General features: G+C 50.3%; 3 protein-coding genes across 7 annotated transcripts in view; 2 read left to right on the top strand and 1 right to left on the bottom strand.

Annotated features, from left to right (window-relative positions):
- The window catches only part of FAM118B (family with sequence similarity 118 member B), a 46,263-nt gene extending 39,133 nt beyond the window's left edge, over positions 1-7,130 (top strand). The window contains exons 6-8 of one of the 3 annotated variants that reach the window (XM_029208320.1): positions 342-627; positions 6,104-6,181; positions 6,436-7,130. In XM_029208320.1, the coding sequence (XP_029064153.1) occupies positions 342-627; positions 6,104-6,181; positions 6,436-6,449 (378 nt within the window). In that variant the 3' untranslated portion in view covers positions 6,450-7,130. Of the gene's footprint in view, positions 1-341; positions 628-6,100; positions 6,182-6,435 lie in introns of all 3 variants that reach the window. The other 2 variants (XM_029208319.1, XM_029208321.1) reach the window with 2 other exon arrangements.
- A 93-nt stretch (positions 7,131-7,223) lies between these two features.
- On the bottom strand, positions 7,224-13,218 carry SRPRA (SRP receptor subunit alpha). The gene is made up of 14 exons (XM_029208318.1): positions 12,980-13,218; positions 12,274-12,357; positions 11,814-11,977; positions 11,469-11,632; positions 11,077-11,236; positions 10,792-10,945; positions 10,473-10,564; positions 10,250-10,368; positions 10,040-10,126; positions 9,561-9,733; positions 9,247-9,460; positions 8,687-8,850; positions 8,498-8,596; positions 7,224-8,331 (listed from the first exon to the last, which is right to left on the bottom strand). Exons 1-14 carry the CDS (start codon positions 13,094-13,096, stop codon positions 8,203-8,205), a joined length of 1,920 nt encoding a protein of 639 aa, XP_029064151.1. The 5' UTR covers positions 13,097-13,218; the 3' UTR covers positions 7,224-8,202.
- Positions 13,219-13,402: 184 nt separating this feature from the next.
- FOXRED1 (FAD dependent oxidoreductase domain containing 1) lies at positions 13,403-20,929 on the top strand. Of its 3 annotated transcripts, none has more exons than XM_029208868.1 (11): positions 13,403-13,590; positions 15,548-15,768; positions 16,588-16,698; positions 16,952-17,070; positions 18,254-18,348; positions 18,628-18,729; positions 19,108-19,184; positions 19,333-19,493; positions 19,592-19,721; positions 19,959-20,063; positions 20,247-20,929. In XM_029208868.1, the coding sequence occupies exons 1-11, from the start codon at positions 13,506-13,508 to the stop codon at positions 20,499-20,501; spliced, it is 1,461 nt and encodes a 486-aa protein (XP_029064701.1). In that variant the 5' UTR covers positions 13,403-13,505; the 3' UTR covers positions 20,502-20,929. The 3 variants fall into 3 exon arrangements, with proteins under 3 accessions (XP_029064701.1, XP_029064700.1, XP_029064702.1); XM_029208867.1 differs by having other exon boundaries at positions 13,458-13,713; XM_029208869.1 differs by having other exon boundaries at positions 13,458-13,713; positions 19,620-19,721; positions 20,247-20,475.
- Positions 20,930-21,856: the final 927 nt, after the last annotated feature.

The following is a 21,856-nucleotide window of genomic DNA, read 5'->3' as shown; positions in this document are numbered from 1 at the left end:
GCAAAAAAGGCACATATGCTCAAGAAAATGGGAAGAGTAAGCTATACTGAAGACTGCTCATTGCCTTATGGCCTCTGGACACATAGATCTAAAAAATAAACTGTAAGGCATAGACCAGAGAGCCTGCAGGAGAATTGCAGGTAAAGATACAGTTTTAGGACAGTCATCAAGTTACAATAATAAACAACGAGGAGGTCAGACTCCTTCACGGGGATGCATCTCCCCTCTTAAAGGCTGGTTAATCGGTCATCACAGTCTGCTAAATGCAGCAGTTATGACCTTGTTGACTCTTGTTTCAGACATGTCTTCACATGCCATTAATATGTTTCTTTTCCTACAAGAGAGAGATTCAGAAGCTCTATGAAAACAAGTCGTTCCTTTTCCTGGGCTGTGGCTGGACTGTGGATGACACCACTTTCCAAGCCCTTTTTCTGGAGGCTGTCAAGCACAAATCTGACTTAGAACATTTCATGCTGGTTCGGAGAGGAGACGTGGACGAGTTCAAGAAGCTTCGAGAAAACATGCTGGACAAAGGGATTAAAGTCATCTCCTATGGAAATGAATATGCTGACCTTCCAGAGTATTTCAAGCGACTGACATGTGAGATCTCCACGAGGGGAAGGTCAGGTAAGATGCGTTTTGAGACTGAGAGGGGTCGGAGGGCAACCGCTCTTCAGCCTCTTAGGTGTTTGTGGTGGGTAAAGTCATCACCGATGAGGAATATAATCCTAACCAGATTGTGAAGGGAGATGGCGGCTAGTCTTCAGATTAATCAGTGAAATGCAATTAGAATTTAGATTTCAAAATAGAGAAGAATGGTAACTCCCTTTCGGCTAAGGCCGTGAGGAAAGGAATAAATACATTCATGTAGTATTGGTGAGAAGGTAAAGTTAGTACAACTTTTCTGAAGGGGAAATTTGGAATATGTTCAGAAGTTTAAAACCTTTGACCCAGAAATCCCACTTGATACAATTTATCTCAGGAGAAGTTTCTCCTAAGGAGATCACGGGATACTTGCACAATTATACTACACAGTTGCGCAAAGATACAAGTGTAGGGATGTAATCAGTGTTGTAGATAAATGGCAAAAATTGGAAGCAATCTAAAATGTTCCAGAAAATGGGGGATCCTATAAATACACCATTTATTAATTGATGAAATATATAAGAAGCCATAAAAGAAAAAATGCTTTTACTGGCCAAAATAATGTCAGAGATATAATACTGTGAGTGACCAAAAAAAAAAAACGGTTGTAAAATGCCACCATGGTCAGTCCCTGGCATACAAAATTGTAGATATAGTCTATTTTTGTGTGCTTGTATGAGAAATATCTGGAATGAAGTTTACTAAATTAACTGTGGTTATCTCTATGAAGTAGGATTTAATGTGTTTTTTTTAATATTTTGTTTCTATGTTAGCATTTTCTATGATTATGCGTTGTCTTTATAAACAGAAAAATAAAAAACACACTTTGAAAATGCTATTTGGAAACTGTTATGGTGGAATTAAAGTCAGAGGTTAGGGGTACCACTCACTTGACATTTTACCTCCAGGTTCTAACCGGAAAGACAAATGGGGATTAAAAAAAAGGTTCAGTTTATTAATGGCTCCAGGCAAGTTCTCAGTTAATCTACAAAATGCAAAACCTTTTGGTATAGCTAAATTGGAGAATGCTTTTTAAAATCTCAGTTTAAATAAAGCCGGGCCTCAGGGTATGGCCATTCTGACTCACCACACAGTTCCAAAGGAACTTTCCTGCTGTATGTAGAATATGTTCTTGAAAAGTCATGTGCCAGTATTCATTTTCATTGTCAATCTGAATACATGTTAGGGAGCCTGTTAAGGTACAGGTAATTTAGTAGATTAAATTGATCTATTAATTAATTTATTTATTAATCTATTAGTAGATTAATAGATTGATTTAATTGTCCTGTACCCAATAATCAATCCCAGGTTTCTCTTCTGAATCAGATTGCTTCAAGTGGAATTCTCCTGTGATGAGAAATTCCATAAGCTCTTATTATCCATGGCTGTGTTTCGATGAAACAAGGTCTGTAAAAGGCATCACCATAACTGAACACTGAAAACTAAGTCTACCCTTTTTCCAGAAGACTTTTTTAAAAAACCCTTAAAAAGACAAATCTTCTGGTTTATCTCTTTTGTGAAAACAATTTGCTATTCTTTCTTGCGGGTATGTTTTCTGCTGTCCTGCAGTGTTCCAGATTCTTCTGCTGTTTGCCCACACATAGGACTCTCGGTAGGCTTTTTCCACTGGGCAAGGAGTACATAGCCAAGCTCTACTTATTTCTTTTGATCTGCGTTCTGAGCTATTCCACCCGGGGAAGATGCTAGGGTGGAAAAGAACAAAATCCTGCTGGACAGCTGTTCCTCTTACACTGTGTCTTTTCTTGACAAAAACCATCAGAAGTATTGTGGAGCAGCACAGACTCTTTCATTAGCTGCATGGGCTTCCTAACAGAGCAGCTCTTCTCAAAGTTATCACTCATTAAGGTATTGTGAATTGTTAAAAGTCAAGGATTTTCAGTGTGGCCAGGGGCTTTATTAGAATGGTCAGCTAAGTTTGTGATCTAAAATCTAGCAGAGCGGTTTTAGGTTAAAAACACTTTTTTGTTTTGAGACAGGTCAAGCTTACCTTCCATCCGTGGTTATGTTTTGATTCTCTATAGATAAATACCGATGAGAGGTCCGAGGTCTTTTGCTGATGTTTTCTTTTTTTAACCCTGGCCTCTTGCTGTGTGCCTTGCATTGTGCTGTGTACTCGCTTCTGCATAGTGAGAATTACTTGGGTTCAAAAGATTCTGTAGGATCCCGGTACATTTATTTCAGAAAAACCAAGTAATGGGGAAAGGAAAATAATTCTTTTATAATTCATTACTGTAACAGAAGCAGTTACTTTGGTATATGTCAGGTAAGTTTTCCTTGTGCATTTCTTCATGGCTGTAAACAAAGTACACATACACTCCTGGTACTTTTTTTTTTTAATTAATTAACTTATTTTTGGCTGCATTAGGTCTTTGTTGCTGCACGTGGGCTTTCTCCAATTGTGGCGAGCAGGGGCTACTCTTCGTTGCAGTGCGCGGGCTTCTTATTGTGGTGGCTTCTCTTGTTGCAGAGCATGGGCTCTAGGAACGTGGGCTTCAGTAGTTGTGGCTCGTGGGCTCTAGAGCACTGGCTCAGTAGTTGTGGTGCATGGGCTTAGTTGCTCGCGGCATGTGGGATCTTCCCGGACCAGGGCTCGAACCCATGTCCCGTGCATTGGCAGGCGGATTCTTAACCACTGTGCCACCAGGGAAGCCCCCTGGTCCTTTTTTTTATTCAGTGATACATCATACATTTTCCCACATGGCTGCAGTCTTCATAACCAGTATTTTCTTTTAGATTTTTTTTCATATGGACCTTTTTTTTTTTAATTTAAAATGTAACCTTTTATTTATTTATTTTGAATTTTATTTTATTTATTTTTTATACAGCAGGTTCTTATTAGTTATCTATTTTATACATATTAGTGTAGATGTGTCAATCCCAATCTCCCAATTCATCCCACCACCACCCCCCCGCGGCTTTCCCCCCTTGGTGTCCATACGTTTGTTCTCTACATCTTTGTGTCTGTTTCTGCCCTGAAAACTGGTTCATCTGGACCGTTTTTCTAGGTTCCACATACATGTGTTAATACAGTACGATATTTGTTTTTCTCTTTCTGACTTACTTCACTCTGTATGACAGTCTTCTAGATCCATCCACGTCTCTACAAATGACCCAATTTCGCTCCTTTTTATGGCTGAGTAATAGTACTCCATTGTATATATGTACCACATCTTCTTTATCCATTCGTCTGTCGATGGGCACTTAGGTTGCTTCCATGACCTGGCTATTGTAAATAGTGCTGCAGTGAACATTGGGGTGCATGTGTCTTTTTGAATTATGGTTTTCTCTGCGTATACGCCCAGTAGTGGGATTGCTGGGTCATATGGTAATTCTATTTTTAGTTTTTTAAGGAACCTCCATACTGTTCTCCATAGTGGCTGTATCAATTTACATTCTCACCAACAGTGCAAGAGGGTTCCCTTTTCTCCACACCCTCTCCAGCATTTGTCGTTTGTAGATTTTCTGATGATGCCCATTCTAACTGGTGTGAGGTGATACCTCATTGTAGTTTTGATTTGCATTTCTCTGATTAGTGATGTTGAGCAGCTTTTCATGTGCTTCTTGGCCATCTGTATGTCTTCTTTGGAGAAATGTCTATTTAGGTCTTCTGCCCATTTTTGGATTGGGTTGTTTGTTTTTTTAATATTGAGCTGCATGAGCTGTTTATATATTTTGGAGATTAATCCTTTGTCCGTTGATTCATGTGCAAATATTTTCTCTCATTCTGAGGGTTGTCTTTTCGTCTTGTTCGTAGTTTCCTTTGCTGTGCAAAAGCTTTTAAGTTTCATTAGGTCCCATTTATTTTTGTTTTTATTTCCATTACTCTAGGAGCTGAATCAAGAAATATCTTGCTGTGATTTATGTCAAAGAGTGTTCTTCCTATGTTTTCCTCTGAGAGTTTTATAGTGTCCGGTCTTACATTTAGGTCTCTAATCCATTTTGAGTTTATTTTTGTGTATGGTGTTAGGGAGTGTTCTAATTTCATTCTTTTACATGTAGCTGTCCAGGTTTCCCAGCACCACTTATTGAAGAGACTGTCTTTTCTCCACTGTATATCCTTGCCTCCCTTGTCATAGATTAGTTAACCATAGGTGCGTGGGTTTATCTCTGGGCTTTCTATCCTGTTCCATTGATCTATATTTCTGTTTTTGTGCCAGTACCATATTGTCTTGATTACCGTAGCTTTGTAGTATAGTCTGAAGTCAGGGAGTCAGATTCCTCCAGCTCTTTTTTTTTCCCTCAAGACTGCTTTGGGTACTCGGGGTCTTTTGTGTCTCCATACAAATTTTAAGATTTTTTGTTCTGGTTCTGTAAAAAATGCCCATAACCAGTGTTTTTAATGACTGTGTTATAATCCAGTGTGGATGTCACAGTTACCTAATTATTCCCCTATGTTAGGCAGTATCTAGTTTTTTCTGTTGTAAGCACTGTTGTAATGAATGGTACAGTTTTTCCTTTTGCCAGTAGGATGGGTTCTCAGTATAATTACTAGGTCAAAGGGCATGAACATTTTAGTGGTTGATAAATATTGCTAAAGTGCTTTCCAAGAGAGGAATACCAGTTTGTGTGTTTGGGTGCTGTCTTTTGTTTATATTCTAATTGGCCATGTTTCTGATTGCTATTCTTTCCTCCCGTGTGTTCAGATTTAAACCTCTTCCTATACATTATCTATCCCAGTGCTGTCCAATAGAATTTTCTGCAATGATAGAAATATTCTGTAATCTTCTCTGTCCAGTACTGTATCCACAAGCCGCATGTGACCATTGAGCATTTGAAGTGTGGTTAGTGTGACTGAGGAACAGAATTTTTTTTTTTCTCCTGGCCGCACCACTTGGCTTGCGGGATCTTAGTCCCCCACCCAGGGATTGAACCCAGGTCCCTGCAGTGGAAGCTTGGAGTCCTAACCACTGGACCACCAGGGAGTTCCCTGAGGAACAGAATTTTTAATTTAATTTAAAACTAAACAGCACATGTGGCCAGTGGGACGGCACAGCTCTAAACCCATTTTATACCGTGGGCGTGTCTGCTACTTTTCACTCTTCTACTTGGTTGAATTTGCCCCCTTGCACGCTGCTTCCTTTTCACTCTTGTACTTGGTTGAATTTGCCTCCTTGCACGCTGCTTCCTGACCCCAGCTGGAGTAGTTTTTTTTACCTAAACTTGGCCTCCTGGACTAGTTAGGGACAGCAAGCACACTTGTTTTGTTCACAAGTAATGTCCGTGTACTCAGGGACGTCACTGCTTCCCTGTTGTTTAATACAACAGTGTGAAGACTAACTGGTTTACTGTCCTGCCTAATGTGTGCATTCCTAAATAATGGCACCCTTCTTAGTCAGACCGTGTACTTTCATCTCCCTTTAGTTGGTTGCTTTTCTATTATTAATAGTTTTAGCTTTTCAGCCCAATATCTGATACTGGTGTATGTTCTGTTTAGCAGGGATGGTAAGAGAAGGCCAGCTAAATGGCTCAGAAGGCCAGCTAAATGGCTCATCGACAGCACACAGTGAAATGAGAGGTATACTGTTTCCTGTTCTACTATTTGTCAGTTTGTCAGCAGAAAATGCTTTCCCAGAACTTAGTTAAGACCTTGGTGAACCTCTCCTACCTGTTAAAGCGTCTGTATTTTCCCACCAAGTCTGTTACAAGTTTCCTAGTGTCTTGTGTCTTGTCTTCTGAAGGGTTAAGCTTGACTTAAATTTCTGCAGCTTTAGATGTGTAAACCTGTTTTGTGAAACTTCACTTAACTCTCTCCCTTCTCTCTCTCCACAGACTGTAGTACATGAGAGGGCTAGAGGAATCACCACCATTAGACCAAGCTGTAACGGCCTACCGTGGACAGTGTTTAACAAGTAAACTCACAAGAACCCAAAACAGCTCCTAGGAACTACCAGAACGCAGAGGTTGAAGGCCGGGGTTAGTGGGCGGGTGTCGCAGCTTACCCCTTCGTGCCGTGCCGGCTGCTTCCTGATCCTCTGCGGCCTGTTCCAGTTCAATACCCAAGTGACAAGGGACCCGGAGGTCGCCCCGCCCCACCCCCAGGCTGGACAGGCCTATGTCCACACAGCAGATCCACGGGACATCTCTACCGACCGTGGCCACAGCTCTGCATGAAGGACTCGGGATCTAGATGCCACGGGATCGCCGCGGCCCTTGTTGCAGTTTTGTACTCTATACTTGGTTTTTCAATTAAGCTTAATGGCATTTTTAAAACATGGCTTGAAGCTCTAGTTTTCTAGATCTTTTACAGTGTACAGTCTTTTACATAATTGATCTGTATTAAAAGCTTGTTCATTTACTTCCCAGGGCCCCAGCTCTACTTTGAGTCACTTTAGAAAACTCCTAACCTGCAAAGATACAAGCCGAATTTAAATTTTAAAAGTTCTCTTCTTTCACCTTGGGGGAAGGTGATCTCATTCTTGGGACAACTACTTATTTTTACCTGATTCCTCAGCATTATCAATTCCTGAGTTTCCCTTCTTACCATAAATCCTAGAACTACAGTGTGATGTAGGGTTTTAGTTTTGAATCCTCCTGTAAAATAACTCCAAGACCTAAAAGGCAATTTATTTATGAAATTTATTTTCTTATATAAATTATGTATTTCTCTGGGCAGACAGCCTTCACCTTATTGCACTAATAGCACATCTGTAATACCAAGCTACAGGACAAGTCTTAACAAGGTCTGTATTCAACGTAGCACTTGTCTACCAGGCACTGTAGAGGATGAGGAAAAGCCAGGATCCATCCCAGGTGAAGAAGGGGCAGGGGGCAGCGTGTCTCCCCTTCTGACAGTTGGTTTTCTCCCGGGAAGGGGAACATGCAAAGTTATGTCTGGATTCTGAAAGTGGGAGGAGATCTTGGAGGCTGAGAAGCCCAGTGCAGCACTGCAGCTCGGCTCCCTTCATCTCTGAGGGAAGCAGGGACTCCTCTTTCACTCGTCTGTAACACATCACTGTGGCCTAGCTGAGGCTTCGGGGAAACGGGGCCAGGGGTCATCCTGGAATCAGCAGCAATTAAGAACAGGCCATACACTGCCACAGTGTGGGGGTGTCGTCCTGGCCCCAGGGACCTGAAAGCTGTGTATATCCTAGGGGGAGGTGCCACTCAAGACCCAGAGCTGGCTCTGGAAGTCTCTTTATCTAATGGAGCAGGGGATGATGCTCGGACGTCCCCATGACCACACTTAACTAGCAAAGCTCTGGTGCTGGATCTTCTAACCATTGGTCAAAGCTGTAATGAGACCGAGTCTGTAGGCAGAGTGAAGGGATGCCTGAGTGAGTAGGAAGGGGGAGGAGCATGGGGCTGGGGGCGGGTAATGGGCAGTGACTGTAACATGATTAGGCCCTCCTTGCAGAGGGAGGCTGGGCTGAACAGGGAGTGGGGTTAGGAGGGGCTGCAAGCCCTCGCCTGGAGCTCCCTCACTCTGCCTTTGAACTACACTGAAGACAAGTTGCTCACAAACTCTAAAGCACATTCTTGATACAGGGATGGGGGCTTTGGGGGGAAGCGGTGATTTGGTATTGGCCAAGAGCCACGTTAAGCCTTCATGAGGGCAGCCACCACGGCCTTGGCGTTGAGACTGCGTAGGTCACAGTAGGTCTGGCCGGTGCCCACAAAGACGATGGGTTTGCTTGTGATATAGGTCATAGAAATAGCAGCTCCCACCTGAAGCAGAGAAAGGGGATACCCAGTCAACTCCAGGCCACTCCTTTTCACCCCCTAAGCAACAGGAGGCTTTGGAGCCAGTGTGCCCTTACAGCCTCTGCTCCCTTGTGAAGGATGGCCATTCCCCTCTCCCAGTCCCACTCTGCCCTGTGTCGTCCATATTTACCTTGTCATCGATGGTATCAAATTTGGTAAGGACAATGCCATCAATGAGCCGAGGTGTCTGGGCCATAGAATGGTCAGCCAAGGCCCTGTTGAACTTGACCTGGAAAGGTTGGAACACGACATTAAGTATAAGATGCACCTAAAGTGGCCAAAGCTGAGGTTGGAAAGAGAACCAAGCCCTAGCCCTCACCAGCTGGTCCACGGCCTCATTGCCTACTAAGGCCTCCCCCACAAACAGCACCAAGTCGGGTGTGTTGACAGTAATGAGCTTGGCCAGGGCAGTCATCAGAGGGGCATTGTCCTGCATGCGGCCAGCTGTGTCCACCAGCACCACATCAAAGCCTTGGTTACGTGCTAGAGAGAAAAAAAGTGGTCAAGTCAAAACTCCTGGACTGTCACGTTTCCAGCTTTCCTCTCAGGAAGTCCCAAACTGGCCATATTAGAAGTCTACCTGTTTTATTTCCTTAGGTTACAAGGTAGTGTAAGAAAAAAGTTCCCATGCTCAGCCATCAAGCATATTTAGGAAAAGGATGGCAGTAGGTAAAGGTGACCAAATAGAGATAAACAAATATACTAGGTTTGCCTGCAACTACACTTGTTACCCCAAAGCAGATCACGGCATGTCACTAGTCCTGACCTGTTACTGCGCAGGAAGTTGGTGGTAGGGTAACCCCGGTCCTCTGCAAGTTCCAAGAGAACCCAAGGAGAGAAGGGGCCCAGACAAGCCCCCCAGCTTTCTGTGCACTGTACCAAAGGCAATGGCTTCCATGGCGATGCCAGCAGCATCCTTGCCGTAGCCCTTCTCAAACAACTGCACCATGGCGCGGCCACCGTGATTCTCGGGGGGGTGCAGGGCGCGCAAACGTCGGGTGTGCGTCCGCAGCTGCTCCACAGCCCCAGCACGGAATGTATCACAGGCAGCAATGAGGACGCTGAAGCCATTCTCTAACAGCCAGAAGGAAATCTGCAAAAGAGGCAAAGAAAACTGTCACCTAGACCCAGAGGTGCCAGGAAATGCAGAGTGAAGAAATGATGTCAGAGACGGGCTGCGGAACTGCACCGACCTTGGCGAGGTTAGTAGACTTCCCCACGCCATTCACACCACAGAAGGTGACCACGTAAGGGCGCTGATGACGCTGGGCATCCATGATATCCCGGAGCATGTCCACACGGCGCTGCGGCTGCAGGATCTGCACCAGGGACTCCTGGAGAGCTAGCTTTACGGTGGAAGTCACCGCTGAGGTGGGGGCAGAGGTGTATCAGTGAAGCCCAAGTAATGTGCTCCGGGAATGCCCAGCCCCTTTCTGAGCTAAGGGAACTGGGAGCCTGCCCGGGAATCCTAAGCACTTTACAAGTATTAGTTCATTTTAATCCTCCTAACTTAGAGGCCATCACCACCCAAAGTCCAAGTTACAAAACAGAAACGTAGATGTTACGGGATTCGTCAAAAGCCACACACCTAGTAAGAACGGAGGTGGACGCGGTGGCCTTCTGGGGGGTGTGATGCCCGCCCAAGCACTTCCAGGTCCAGGGAGATACTTACTGCTGAACGTCCCCATCACCTTCCCTTCCAGCTTGTTCGCAACAGATTCACAGAGTTGGACCGCAATGTCTGCTGCCACGTTCTTAGCTGTGAAGAGGGGGAAAGGCGTGGCATGAGTGCTCCAGCAGCAGTGAACAACCCCTATGGTACAGCCATTCTGCCCCCACCGTCCCTACCCCAGAAACACGAGTCCACCCGTTCCTGACTCACCAATGAGATGGTCACGCATCTTGTCCAGCACAGATTCCATGTCTTCACGACTCAAGCTCTTGGAACCCACAAGGCCCTTCAGCATCCCAAACATGCCACCCAGAGTCCCCTTGGTAGCACTGCAGGCACAGAAGGTTACAGATGCACATATGGCCAGCAGGCAGCAGTCAAGTCTCCTCAGTTCTGGAGCCACACCCACCAGCCACCACCTCGGATCTCCTACCTAGGTTTGGTGGAGTTTTGAGCGGCCCCTTCGTCATCTGAGCTGCTGCAGTCCAGATCCTGAAGCTGCCTCCCAGACCCAGTCCCTCGAATCTGGAGGGTATGCGGAAAAGAAGGAGATGGGATCAAGAACACGATGGGCTGTGGGGGGAAAAGCCTGGATTTACCCTGTCTACACTGCTCCACCTCTTCGATTCAGGAAGCTCCAAATGTAACTCACCCCTCGCGCCAAGGAGTCAAGAGTACTGCCCTCCTCACCTCTCCTTCCTCCCCCGTTTCTCATTAACATTGGCCTTCACTCTGGCCCTGCTGCCTCTTACCAAGTTGATGTCCTCGGGCGGGGCGCCCTCGGGGGCCCCATTGGCCGTAGGAGCGCTATAGTCCAGGACTTCCTTGTTGACAGAGCCACCCAGTGCCCACACCCGGGGCGCTTTTTTGCCCTTCTCCTTGGGAGCATCTGACTTACTGGACTTGCTGCAAAGGGTTACAGCACAAAGGGTTCCGATGAAGAAGCAGGAGACGAAACATCCACCCCAGAGACAAGGACTCCCTCACCCCCAACGTGTCTAGATAGCAGTACGTATGGCAAAAGCTGGAATGCTCACCTGGACTTCTCCATACCCCTCCCATGCTTCTGAATGAACTCTTCTCGCTTCCTGCGGATCAGTTCCTCTTTGGAAAGTTCTATCCCGTTCTCAGGCCCCACTGGGAGACCTGACTTTTCTGCAGGGACTGCTTTGCTGGTAGCCAAAGGGCCATCAGAACCTGTCAAGGAGAAAACTCACTGGGGAAAAAAAGACCAAATTCCAACAAAACAGACAAATAGGGAAAAGCCTTCCAAATCATTAAGACGAAACTAGGAACAAACATCTAGGGGATCGCGAGGATCGGGGACGATGGTGAGGGTGGTGGGCACCGGAGCGAGGGAAGGGCGGGGAACCACTCCAGCCCACCTTAACGACTTTTCATGCCCCCAGGTGTCCAAGTTCAAACTCACCTTCCTTCTTGGCCCCCTTGTTTTTTTTGCTGTTCTTGGCTTTTTCCTTAGGTTTTTCACCCCGTGTCTCAATCATGGACCTCACAGGTTTCTTGGCCTTTTCAGAATCTTCAAATTTCTTCATGGTTGTGGGAGCACGGACCTTACTGCTGTCCTCAGCTTCACTAAAGAGAAAAGGGAACAGTCCAAATGCAGGAGAAGGGCCCTCACACCCAGAGGACAACCAGAACCGAGCAGCAAACTCAGGAGTGCCTTTCAATCCACAACATACTGCCGTCCACCCGCCCTCGGGAAGGAAGGAAGCTCAAGTCACAGAGACTATTTGGGAGAGGGGAGGCCTCTCACCGAAGGAGCCGCAGAAAGTCATTCTGGAAATCAAAAGTGCCATTCAGTAGACTTAAGGCACTTTGCTGTTGGATCTCAGTGCGGTACTTGTCACGAAACAGCCGGTGCACATCGTCTATCAACTTGTCTACGTACGTCAGTGTTAGGATCTTCTGAAAACCTACCTGTTTAGGGAAAGAAACAGAGCCAAGAGATCTGCTCACATGCCAGCCCAGAACAGAGGGAAGCCAACTCAGCCTAGCCCTTCAGAGACTGGCTCAGCCACCTGGCAGGTTTCCCTGACCTAGGAGCAGCCAAGCCCTCTGACTGGGCCCGAGAGCTTCTCCCCTTTCCCCCTCCACCCTCCGTGTCTTCTCAGTTACTTCATCATCAACACTGGGTACAATTAATCAGGGTTTTCTGAATAATCAGGACTCCGTGGTGACTATAATCATTGCCCCTCTAAAATACCCCCACTTACCACAAACACCAGCTCAAACTGGTTGTCCAGTTTATACTTGAGCGTGAGTGCCTCATGGGTGAAGGAGTTGTTACCTCCCCTTTCCTGGAAAAAGAGTATGTCTCAGAGTTCAGACTGTCCCAACACCTAGACTTGGGCCTCTCCAGGATTGCCTTTGGAGAAGAACTAGACACTCCCCCAAACTCAAACCTGTCCCCAGGGCAAGAAGATTCAGGGGAGCTGCTCTTCAGCATTCCTCCTGCGAGAAAAGGAGACACCGAGCTTGGGGGAAAGGGGCAAAGAGGTGGGAGGGGAGGACACGTGCGAGCCAGATGGGAAGGAGTCCTCATCTCATATAAACAATCAGACTTACTAGCAGCTGTACACTATCTACAGTTTTTAAAGGCCGTTTCTCCAGCCATTATCTCACCCGGCCTTCGAAACAACGGAAAACCAAGCTGCTGGGGGCGAATGGAGGGAACGACGCTAAGTCTCAATAGACTACGGATTCCGGCCAGAGTCCCAGAAAGAGGAGGGGGAGGGGACAGCGCAAAGTTGCGGGATGGTCTGATGGGGGCGGGAGAAAAAAGTGGAGTCACAGTTACGAGTGAGCGGCCGGTTTGAGGTCGGCCGACGGGGTGGGAGGGAGGCGCGGGATCAGTCGAGGGGGGACTAGGGCCCGGGTCAGGGGGACAAGCCCAGAGTTCTGATCCCGCGGGGGCAGTACCTGCAGCAACACGGAACGAATCAACGCGTTAACTGGCCCGGTGCATGAGTCGCTCACGCCCTGGAAGCACCAGAGCACTAGCCCGCCTTTGGAGAAAATGGTGAAGAAGTCGAGCATGGCGGCAGCGGGAAAATAGCCGGGGCCGGCGCCGGGAACTCAGGTCGCGATCGCCCCCGCTTCCTGCTGCGCCAAGCGCGGGACACGTCACACCAGCGGCCCCGGAAACCTGCTCAGCCGCACTTCCGTTCAGCGCAGTAGCCTGGGTCCCTCCCCAGCTCGGCCAGCGGACGCGTAGGTCTGACGTAACGCCGGGCACGCCAATGGCGGGTGGGGGCGGGCCTGGGCGGGGCTCTCAGGCAGTCAAGGGACAGTACGGCCGCCTATAGGGTGGAGGGGTGGGGCCCGGAGGGGCCGCTGGCCAATGGGCGCGCTCGAATGAACTGCAGGCGACGCGTAGCAGTGACGGCGGGCTGGGACCTTGCCGGGGTAGGGCACCCCAATCCTAGCTGCCGAGAGCCCCAGGGCCATGCTTCGGAGGGCGCTGCGGCTCGGCTTGGGCCCGGGCCTCTTGGGCCGGGGGCTAGGCACACACAGAGAAAGCTCTACTCTGGGTAAAGCTGAGGGCAGCGGAGGGTATCGTGGTTCTGGGGTGTTCCCAATCTCCAGCCATGTGACCTTCAGTACTCGAGGTCCCGGTCCGCGTTGGGAAGACAGTGGGTCGCTGGGAGCAGGAGGTAACCTTGCCTGCCGGAGCTTGTAGAGCCTGGACAGGGGTATGGATCCCAGGGTTGCCCTTCTCAGGTGACATATCCCAGATCCTTCTGTGCTTGAACTTACCACCAGAATAGCAGCCAGGCAGATTCATTGGTGGCACAGAAGTGCATGAAGTCCTGCTCGCGTGCAGGATGCTGTGCTTAGTGTTGTGGCCGTGAAGGAGGAAAGAAGAGAAAGAGAGGATTCGATATATGTCCTGCAGGTGCCTGAAGTGTAGCTGGAGAGGGAAGGCTTTAGTAGACCGGTTCAAGACTGGAGAGAACCCAACTCGGAGGATACCCTGCACTGCCAGTGCCAGTGGCTAGTGTAATTATAGCAGTACATGGAACAGGTGGGAACGGAGATCAGCTTTGAAAGATGATCTTTACTGGCTCAAGGAAAGCATGAGTTCCAGGTTCTGGGGAACTGAGCAAAGGTTAGGAGGAGAAAAGTATTGTTCTTGTGCAAGGAATTAGCAAAGGCCATCCAGATAGAGAGTTTGAGTAGTAGTATGAAATGTACTCAGGACAGGTAAGGTTAAGTCCAGATCAAAGAAGGATTCGAATGCAGAGAAGAGTTTGAACTTTGAATTGGAGACAGAGAAGACTCGGAGATTCGTGAGTTAGGTGTGAAAGACAAAAGGATTCATGTATTCAAGACATTTGTTGAGCACTTAGGATGTGCCAGGTACTGTTCTAGACTGGAGATTCTGTGGAGAAGGTAGACATAGTACAGCATGAAGCAATCACAGATAAACTCAAGTTGCAAGTGTGTTGCGTGCTGCAAAAGGGCGGTTCATGGAGCTATGAGATAGCACGACAGGAGAACTCGGCGTAGTCTAGGGGGTCAGGAAAGAAGGCATCCCTGAGAAAATGATAACTGAGCTGAGATCTAAAGGAAGCAAGGAGTTAACTGGGCAAAGAAGTGGGCACAGAGTTTCAAAGCAGGGAGAACACCTGTGTGGATCCCCTGTGGCAGGAATGAAGGGGCTGAGGCTGGAGGGTTCGGGGAGGACAGGGCAAACAGGAGCCAGATCATGCAGTGTCTCGCAGGCCACGTGAAAGATTTTGGACTTTTATCCTTAGGGTAATGGAAACCCACTGGAGGGTTTTAAGCAAGAGAGTGTGTGATTAAATTAGTGTTTAGAAAAGATCATTCTAGCCGTGATATAGAAAAGAAGTTGGGGGGGGTTAGACAAGAGGGGAATGAGTGGAAACAGGAGCTTTTAACAGTTTAGGTGGGAGAGACATCGTGGTTTGGTCTAGGGCAGTGGTGGTAGAGATGGGGAAAAAATGGGACAGATTGGGGAGATTGGGGAGATACTTAAGAGGCAAAGTCGTCAAGACTTGATAACAGACAACACGAATGTAGGTTTGCTGTTGGTGATGGATATCCAGGATAAGGTGCCACTCAGAGGTCCGTGCTTCAGAGGGCTGTGCGGCTCTAGGTGTGCCGGGATCTCTTGGTCCAGGAGCCTGGGCTCAGGGGAGAGAGAGGTCTGCACAGGAGAGGAATATGTGTAAGTCCCCTAGCCAGTGGAGAGAACAGAGAGTGTCGGTTTTAGGAAGTTGAATCTTGCAGTGCTGGGTATAATGCACTCAAAGGAAGTGAGACTCTGGTGTAGAGAACATGAAGCCAAGCTGTGGAGTGCTGCTGGGTGCGAGCTGACCTCGTGAGAAGGAATGGCAGTGAGGACTGAACACTCGGCGTTCCGTTTAGCCCACCTTTTCCTGTGCCCATCCTCTAACACACACCCCCCTCCGCCTCCTGGAAAGGAGATGTATGGCCCTCTTTGACCATAACTGTATCCCACAGACTGGCATGGAAAGGTGTCGGAGATTAAGAAGAAGATCCAGTCCGTCCTTCCTGGAGGGGCCTGGAGTCCGCTATGTGACACCAGCCACCTGCCCCCTGAACACTCCGATGTGGTGATTGTTGGCGGTGGGGTGCTTGGCCTGTCCGTAGCCTATTGGCTGAAGAGGCTGGAGAAGCGGCAAGGTGCCATTCGGGTGCTGGTGGTGGAGCGGGACCACACGGTGAGGTCTGGGGTGGGGCAGAGTCAGGAGTGGGGTGCAGACTCGTATTTTCTTAAGGACTCGAGGGGAGGAGAGAAGAGGAAAGACCTCAGTGTTTGCAGGGCCAAAGGGCAGGGACTGTGCTTTGGCCCTTGTTGAGAAATAGCCCCATGTTCTTCCTCCCTCAAACCAGAGACCTTGACAATAAGGTTTTTGCTTTGGGAAGCAAATTTCACAACGTTGTATGTCTTGAGATCTCGGAGGTCTGGCCTGCATTCAATCTGTGGTTAACACAAACAGCTGTCACGACGCCCTTGTAGGTTACGTTACTTCTGAGGTTTCTGCTCTTTAACTGTTCCTGTTTAGCACTGCCAGCTAGTCACGAATCTTGCTCCTTTGGCCACATCCCTCTGTTTTCCACGTCAGTCTCCTGCCTTGTACCTCCAGGCCATTACCATTTTGTACGACAGCACCCAGCCCTTTTTAGTTGACTGAGCCTCTCTGCTCTGTGTATCTTCTAATAAGGATTTTAATAGCTATTGTCCTTGTTGGGCTGCTGGTTGACTTGCATATAGGTTTCTGCAAGTTTAGATTATAAACTTGCAAGTAGGACTCCCCTTTAACTTTGGGCACATGGGACTTCCCTGGCAGTCCAGTGGTTAAGACTCCGCACTTCCGCTGCAGGTGGCCCAGGTTCCATCCCTGGTCAGGGAACTAAGATCCGCAAGCAGCAGCGTGGCCAAAAAAAAATTAACTTTGGGTATGTGACTCTCACCCTCCAGTACGGTATTCTGCTCACATGGAACAGGGCCCACATCGCCTTCTCTTGTCTTTCCACAGTATTCCCAGGCCTCCACCGTGCTTTCTGTGGGTGGGATTCGTCAGCAGTTCTCATTGCCTGAGAACATCCAGCTCTCCCTCTTTTCGGTCGAATTTCTCCGGAACATCAATGTACGTGCTGTGAGATTTGGGGGTGGGGTGGTGACCCCTCCTTTAGCCCAGAGAGGGGAGCAGCCCAGCTGGCTGGGCGAGCATATGGGCAGCTAGGAGTTGGAACCCCCGGTTTTCTTCCCAGCGGCGGTGCCCGGAGAGAGCTTCCCTCTGGGTCGGGGTACCAAGCCCGGGGGCTGTGGTGAGAAAGCCAGGAAAGCTCTCCCTCCCTTCTTGAAGTCAGCTTCTTGGAGGAACTTTTCTTTGCACACAGGAGTACCTGGCCGTGGTCGATGACCCTCCCCTGGACCTCCAGTTCAACCCCTCTGGTTACCTCTTTCTGGCTTCAGAGGAGGGGGCTACGATCATGGAAAACAACGTGAAAGTGCAGAGGTGGGCGCCCGGCATGGCTGCCATGCTGCGTCTCAGCTGCCCACACACAGTGGGCTCTGACTCACTTTAGGAGCCGGGGTGACGGAGCCAACGAGACAGGCCCTGCTCCCTAGGAGCTCAGTCTATCAGGAAGACGCGCACGGGCAGACCTCCGAAGCCCTGTGCTAAGTGCTGTAACACAGACACGGACAAAGCACTGCCGCGGTGGTTCCTAAATTCCCAGGTGATGAGAACCACCCAGGACACATCCCTCCTAATAAGTCAGGATCTCTGGGGAGGGGCCCACAAATCTGCAAATGTTTTCTCTAAGAGCCGGAGAGCTAAGCTCGTAGGCTTTGCCGGCCATACCGGGACTCGTGTAAAAGGCTGTGGGTCTCATGACCCGTCAGTCAGGACTATCACCTGAGCCTGTGAGCTCATCACTGGGCCCCAACGCCCCATCTGTCATCCTGGGCTGTAATCCCGGCCCGCGTTCACACCTCCTCACTGCTGGATTGCTCCCCAGCACCATGCCAGGGTCTCCTCCACCCTCCTCTCGTCCAGGCCATCCTGCCCCCATATGGCTGCGCAGGCAGCCTGATCTCTGTGCCTGAGACCCTTTAGCAGAACCTTCTACGAGTTTCACTAGTGACATCAGGTCACATCCTAAATGCATTATAAATGTTAACTTGTTTAATCATCAGAACATGCCCATTTTACATGTGAGAAAACTGAGGCCCCCGGAGCTAGTAAGTGGTGGCGCTGGGACTTGAACCAGGCAGTCCGCCTTGTGAGTGTCTCCTTTTAGCGCATACAATGCTGCCTTTGGGCATGAGGGTCCCAGAAGGAGACAGTTGTGCTGGTGAGCAGGATTGTTCTAGGAGGTGGACAGGAAGGCTGTCCTGGGCAGAAGGAGTGGAGGGAACAGAGTGACCCGCCCTGTTGTGGAAGCACGAGGAACAGTTAGCGGGTGATAAGGTGTTTAGCGTGGCCAAAGGGAGGCTAGAGTGTCATAAAGGAAACGGGGGTCAGATGCTGAAGAGCCTTGACTAGGAGCTTGCTCTTTTCCAGGAAGCAAGGAGGATACATGGGGAGTTGGGGGCAGAGGAGTGACATGAAGGAGTTGACTTGTGGAGCTGGGGCCCATACTTCTCCCCCCATACACTCATCCAGCACACATACGTAGACCCACACATTTCTCCAGGCAGGAAGGAGCCAAAGTTTGTCTGATGTCTCCGGAGCAGCTTCAGAAGAAGTTTCCCTGGATAAACACGGAGGGAGTGGCTTTGGCATCTTATGGTGAGGCTCGCTTGCAGAGGGTGTCAGGGGTTGAGGGGCACCTCAGGTTAGGAGTCTCAGCACCCCGCAGCCAAGTCAAGGAGGAACGCTTCCCTCCTGGCTGGCAGGGCCTCCCCCGGGCCAGGCCGGCTCTCTGTCCTTCCGCAGGATCTGACTCTGGTGCAGTTGGTCAATGTGACTCCCCAGCTTACGAGCCCTAAAGAAGAGTTAGGGGTGCAGGAGAGACAACAGGAGAGGAGGGTCCTAGCCCACCTTCACGCATCCTCTTTCTCCTCACAGGGTTGGAGAACGAAGGTTGGTTTGACCCCTGGTGTCTGCTCCAGGGGCTTCGGCGAAAGGTCCAGTCCATGGGGGTCCTTTTCTGCCACGGAGAGGTGACACGTGAGTCTGCGGCCCCGTGTCCACTGCTTGGGACCTCTTGCCAGCCAGGACGCCAGCCCAGACAGGGTCTTACCTTCACGCACAGGCTGAGCAAGGCCTGTGCTTTCTCAGGATAGGGAGTTCTCCCCTGGGGACTGGTCCTGGGCATCCTGACCCTGGCTCCTAACTGCATTTGGCCGTGACTCGTGATCTGCTTGAAGATTTTGGCACCCTCCTGTCCGTGCGGCCAAGTGCATCCCGGTTACCCTGTCTCTTTGCTTCAGTGTCTGTGGGAAAGCTTCCAGCCTTCCAGCTTTCTTTCCTCAGGAAACCAGTGGAATCTCCATCTCCTTCCTCTTTGAGGCCTCAAGGGCTTATTTTCTTTCCTTTTTCACGCAGGTTTCGTCTCTTCATCTAACCACATGGAGACCGCCATCGGGGAGAAGGTGACTTTGAAAAGGATCCATGAAGTCCACGTAAGTTCCCAGCCTAGGTGTCTCCTTTATTAAATGAGAAACGTAACAGCTGTCATTTTGATCTTCTGCTACCCACTTCCAGTGTGGGTAAACTGAGGCTCAGGAAGAACTGGACTGCTCCCTCCGCCCCCCTCTCTGGTGCCCATAGGTGAAGGTGGACCACAGCCAGGAGTACCAGCCCGTGGAATGCGCCATAGTGGTCAATGCAGCGGGGGCCTGGTCTGGGCGAATCGCAGAGCTGGCTGGCATTGGGAAGGGGCCGTCTGGTACTCTTCAGGGCACCAAGCTGCCCGTGGAGCCGAGGAAAAGGTGACTTGCCCAGGGCCGTGGAGCGGGATGGGGGTGAGAGGAGAGTCGGGGAGGGGAGTTGCTGTTCTCGCCGCTTCTAACGCCGCTGGTCACGGCAGGTATGTGTACTTGTGGCACTGCCCCCAGGGACCAGGCCTGGAGGCTCCGCTTGTCGCAGACCCCAGCGGAGCCTATTTCCGCCGGGAAGGACTCGGCAACAACTACCTGGGCGGCTGTAGCCCCGCTGAGGTGAGCTCTGGGGGGTCGGGGTGCCAGGGAGAAGACAGAGACCGGATATCGCTGAGCAGTCAGGCTTCTTTGGCGGGCCCAGTGCTGGTACTGATGTCACGGTCCCCTCTGGCTTTGACTTGGGGTCTCTTCCCCCCATCCGCCACTTACCAAGCGGACAGATGAAAGAGGCCAGCGAGGCCTGGGTCTGACGTGTGTCCCGGGCAACGTAAGCCTTGTCCCCACCTCTGCCCCCAGGAGGAGGAACCAGACCCAGGGAACCTGGAAGTGGACCATGATTTCTTCCAGGAGAAGGTGTGGCCCCATCTGGCCCAGAGGGTACCAGCTTTTGAGACTCTAAAGGTAACTGGAAGGAGACAGATGACCCCGGAGCATCTGGGCCCTGTTGGGGCCCCCACCTCGCAGGACCCGTCCTGTGAGCGCGCTCAGCGGTGGCGGAGGGTACCATGCGCCGACCCCAGCCGGGAGTGGGTGGGGCGGAGCGCGGGGCAGCCCTCCCGACGCACAGCGTCCTGTGCCCCGCAGGTGCGGCGCGCTTGGGCTGGCTACTACGACTACAACACCTTTGACCAGAATGGCGTGGTGGGCCCTCACCCCCTCGTCATCAACATGTACTTTGCGACGGGCTTCAGTGGCCACGGGCTCCAGCAGGCCCCCGCTGTGGGCCGGGCTGTGGCAGAGGTGATGCTGGAGGGCCACTTCCAGACCATCAACCTGAGCCCCTTCCTCTTCAGCCGATTTTACTTGGGAGAGAAGGCCCAAGAGCACTGTATCATCTGAGCCTGTGAGCTCTTCGCCGGGCCCCGGCCCTGGCCCACGCTCACACCGCCTCACTGCTTGATTGCTCCCCAGCACCATGCCAGGGTCTCCTCCGCCCCCTTCTCGTCCAGGCCATCCTGCCCCCGTATGGCTGGGCAGGTGGGCCAACCACTGCCTAAAGCCCAGGCTGACAGAGAACGATGGGGTGGGACCCCAGGACTGATCATGGCCCAGGTTGATGCCACCCACCAGGAGCCCAGCCGGACAGAACACCTCAGAGGACCTGAGCACCGTGGCCCAGGACTGGCTCCTTCGTGGGACCGACCCAGAAAGACTGCCTCTGCCCCTCTCGGCAGAGCCCAGGCAGGGAGCATTCTGGGGCAGCCTGGCCCAGGTCTATGGACTTGTCTACTTACCCTATTCATCGATCAAGAAATGTGATGAACGCCTTCCTTTCAGTCTTCTGTCCCTTCCTCTTTTCACCTCACGTTACCCCACTTGCCTTTGATAGCGGGCTGGGAGAAGCACAGGAGCGCTCTTAAATCCCGGGTGTTAGGCGTCTGGTTTGCACGTTAGTGCCTCCTTTTCCTGAGTTCCTGACCGGGGGTGGGGGGACTGTGGAGGGAAGGAAGGTGTTCATTCATCAGTTCATTATGTATTCAGTTCCAACTCTCGGCAGGCCCAGGGCTACATATTAGAGATATACCAGCAGGCAAAGCATGGCATGTGTTCTCCCTGGAGAGTTCTCACCTGTGCCCGGCCCCTCGCCCCTAGGTCAGCTACAGCGCAGCCCCTGCGGTGCTGGGAGAAAGCACAGGACACAGACGCCTCACCCCAGCCGGGTGTTTCTCCCTGAAGGTTCCCAGGGAAGGTGACCTCTGAGCTGAACCTAAAGGATGAGCAGTTTAACACAGTGAACGCAGGGTGATCCCAGGCTGAGGGAAAAGCATATACAAAGGCCTGGGGGCAAGAATTAGCAAAATTCAAGGGACTCAGGTGGTGTGTCCCCGCTGGGTCACAGAGAGGTAGTGAGGGGCACAGCGGGGCCGGAGTCTGAAGAGCCGGCTGTGGACCTTGGCTTTTCTGTGCACAGGGGCCACTGAAGGGCTTTCAAAAGGGAAGCCACATGATCAGATTCTCCTTTTAGAGAAATCAGCCTGCCTGCCTTGTGGAGAAGAGAATGATGCCGAAGCAGGAGACCAGACAGCAGGCTGTCACTATAGTCCACGTGGCAGAGACAGCCAGGCCTGCACCATCACGGCAAGAGGTGCACGGACCCGAGAGGCAACAGTAGCAGCGAGTAAAGGGGGTCAAGTAAGACTCCAGGCGTTCTGGCTTGGACAACTGGATGGATGTCATGCCTTTCGCAGAGATGA

This window comes from Monodon monoceros, unplaced genomic scaffold (assembly GCF_005190385.1).
Source record: "Monodon monoceros isolate NGI ecotype Baffin Bay Population unplaced genomic scaffold, NGI_Narwhal_1 Super_Scaffold_7, whole genome shotgun sequence".
Taxonomy (NCBI): Eukaryota; Metazoa; Chordata; class Mammalia; order Artiodactyla; family Monodontidae; genus Monodon; species Monodon monoceros.
The sequence above is the reverse complement of the archived record's forward strand: the minus strand, read 5'-3'. Positions and strand labels throughout refer to the sequence as shown.

Coding starts and splice junctions, on each gene's coding strand:
- SRPRA (XM_029208318.1), bottom strand. CDS start 13,096: ATGCTCGACTTCTTCACCATTTTCTCCAAAGGCGGGCTAGTGCTCTGG. Junction 9,461..9,560: donor AGTCTACTAACCTCGCCAAG/GTCGGTGCAGTT, acceptor CCTCTTTTGCAG/ATTTCCTTCTGGCTGTTAGA. Junction 8,851..9,246: donor CATGGAAGCCATTGCCTTTG/GTACAGTGCACA, acceptor TTTTCTCTCTAG/CACGTAACCAAGGCTTTGAT.
- FOXRED1 (XM_029208867.1), top strand. CDS start 13,506: ATGCTTCGGAGGGCGCTGCGGCTCGGCTTGGGCCCGGGCCTCTTGGGC. Junction 15,769..16,587: donor TGGTGGAGCGGGACCACACG/GTGAGGTCTGGG, acceptor GTCTTTCCACAG/TATTCCCAGGCCTCCACCGT. Junction 17,071..18,253: donor AACAACGTGAAAGTGCAGAG/GTGGGCGCCCGG, acceptor ACATTTCTCCAG/GCAGGAAGGAGCCAAAGTTT.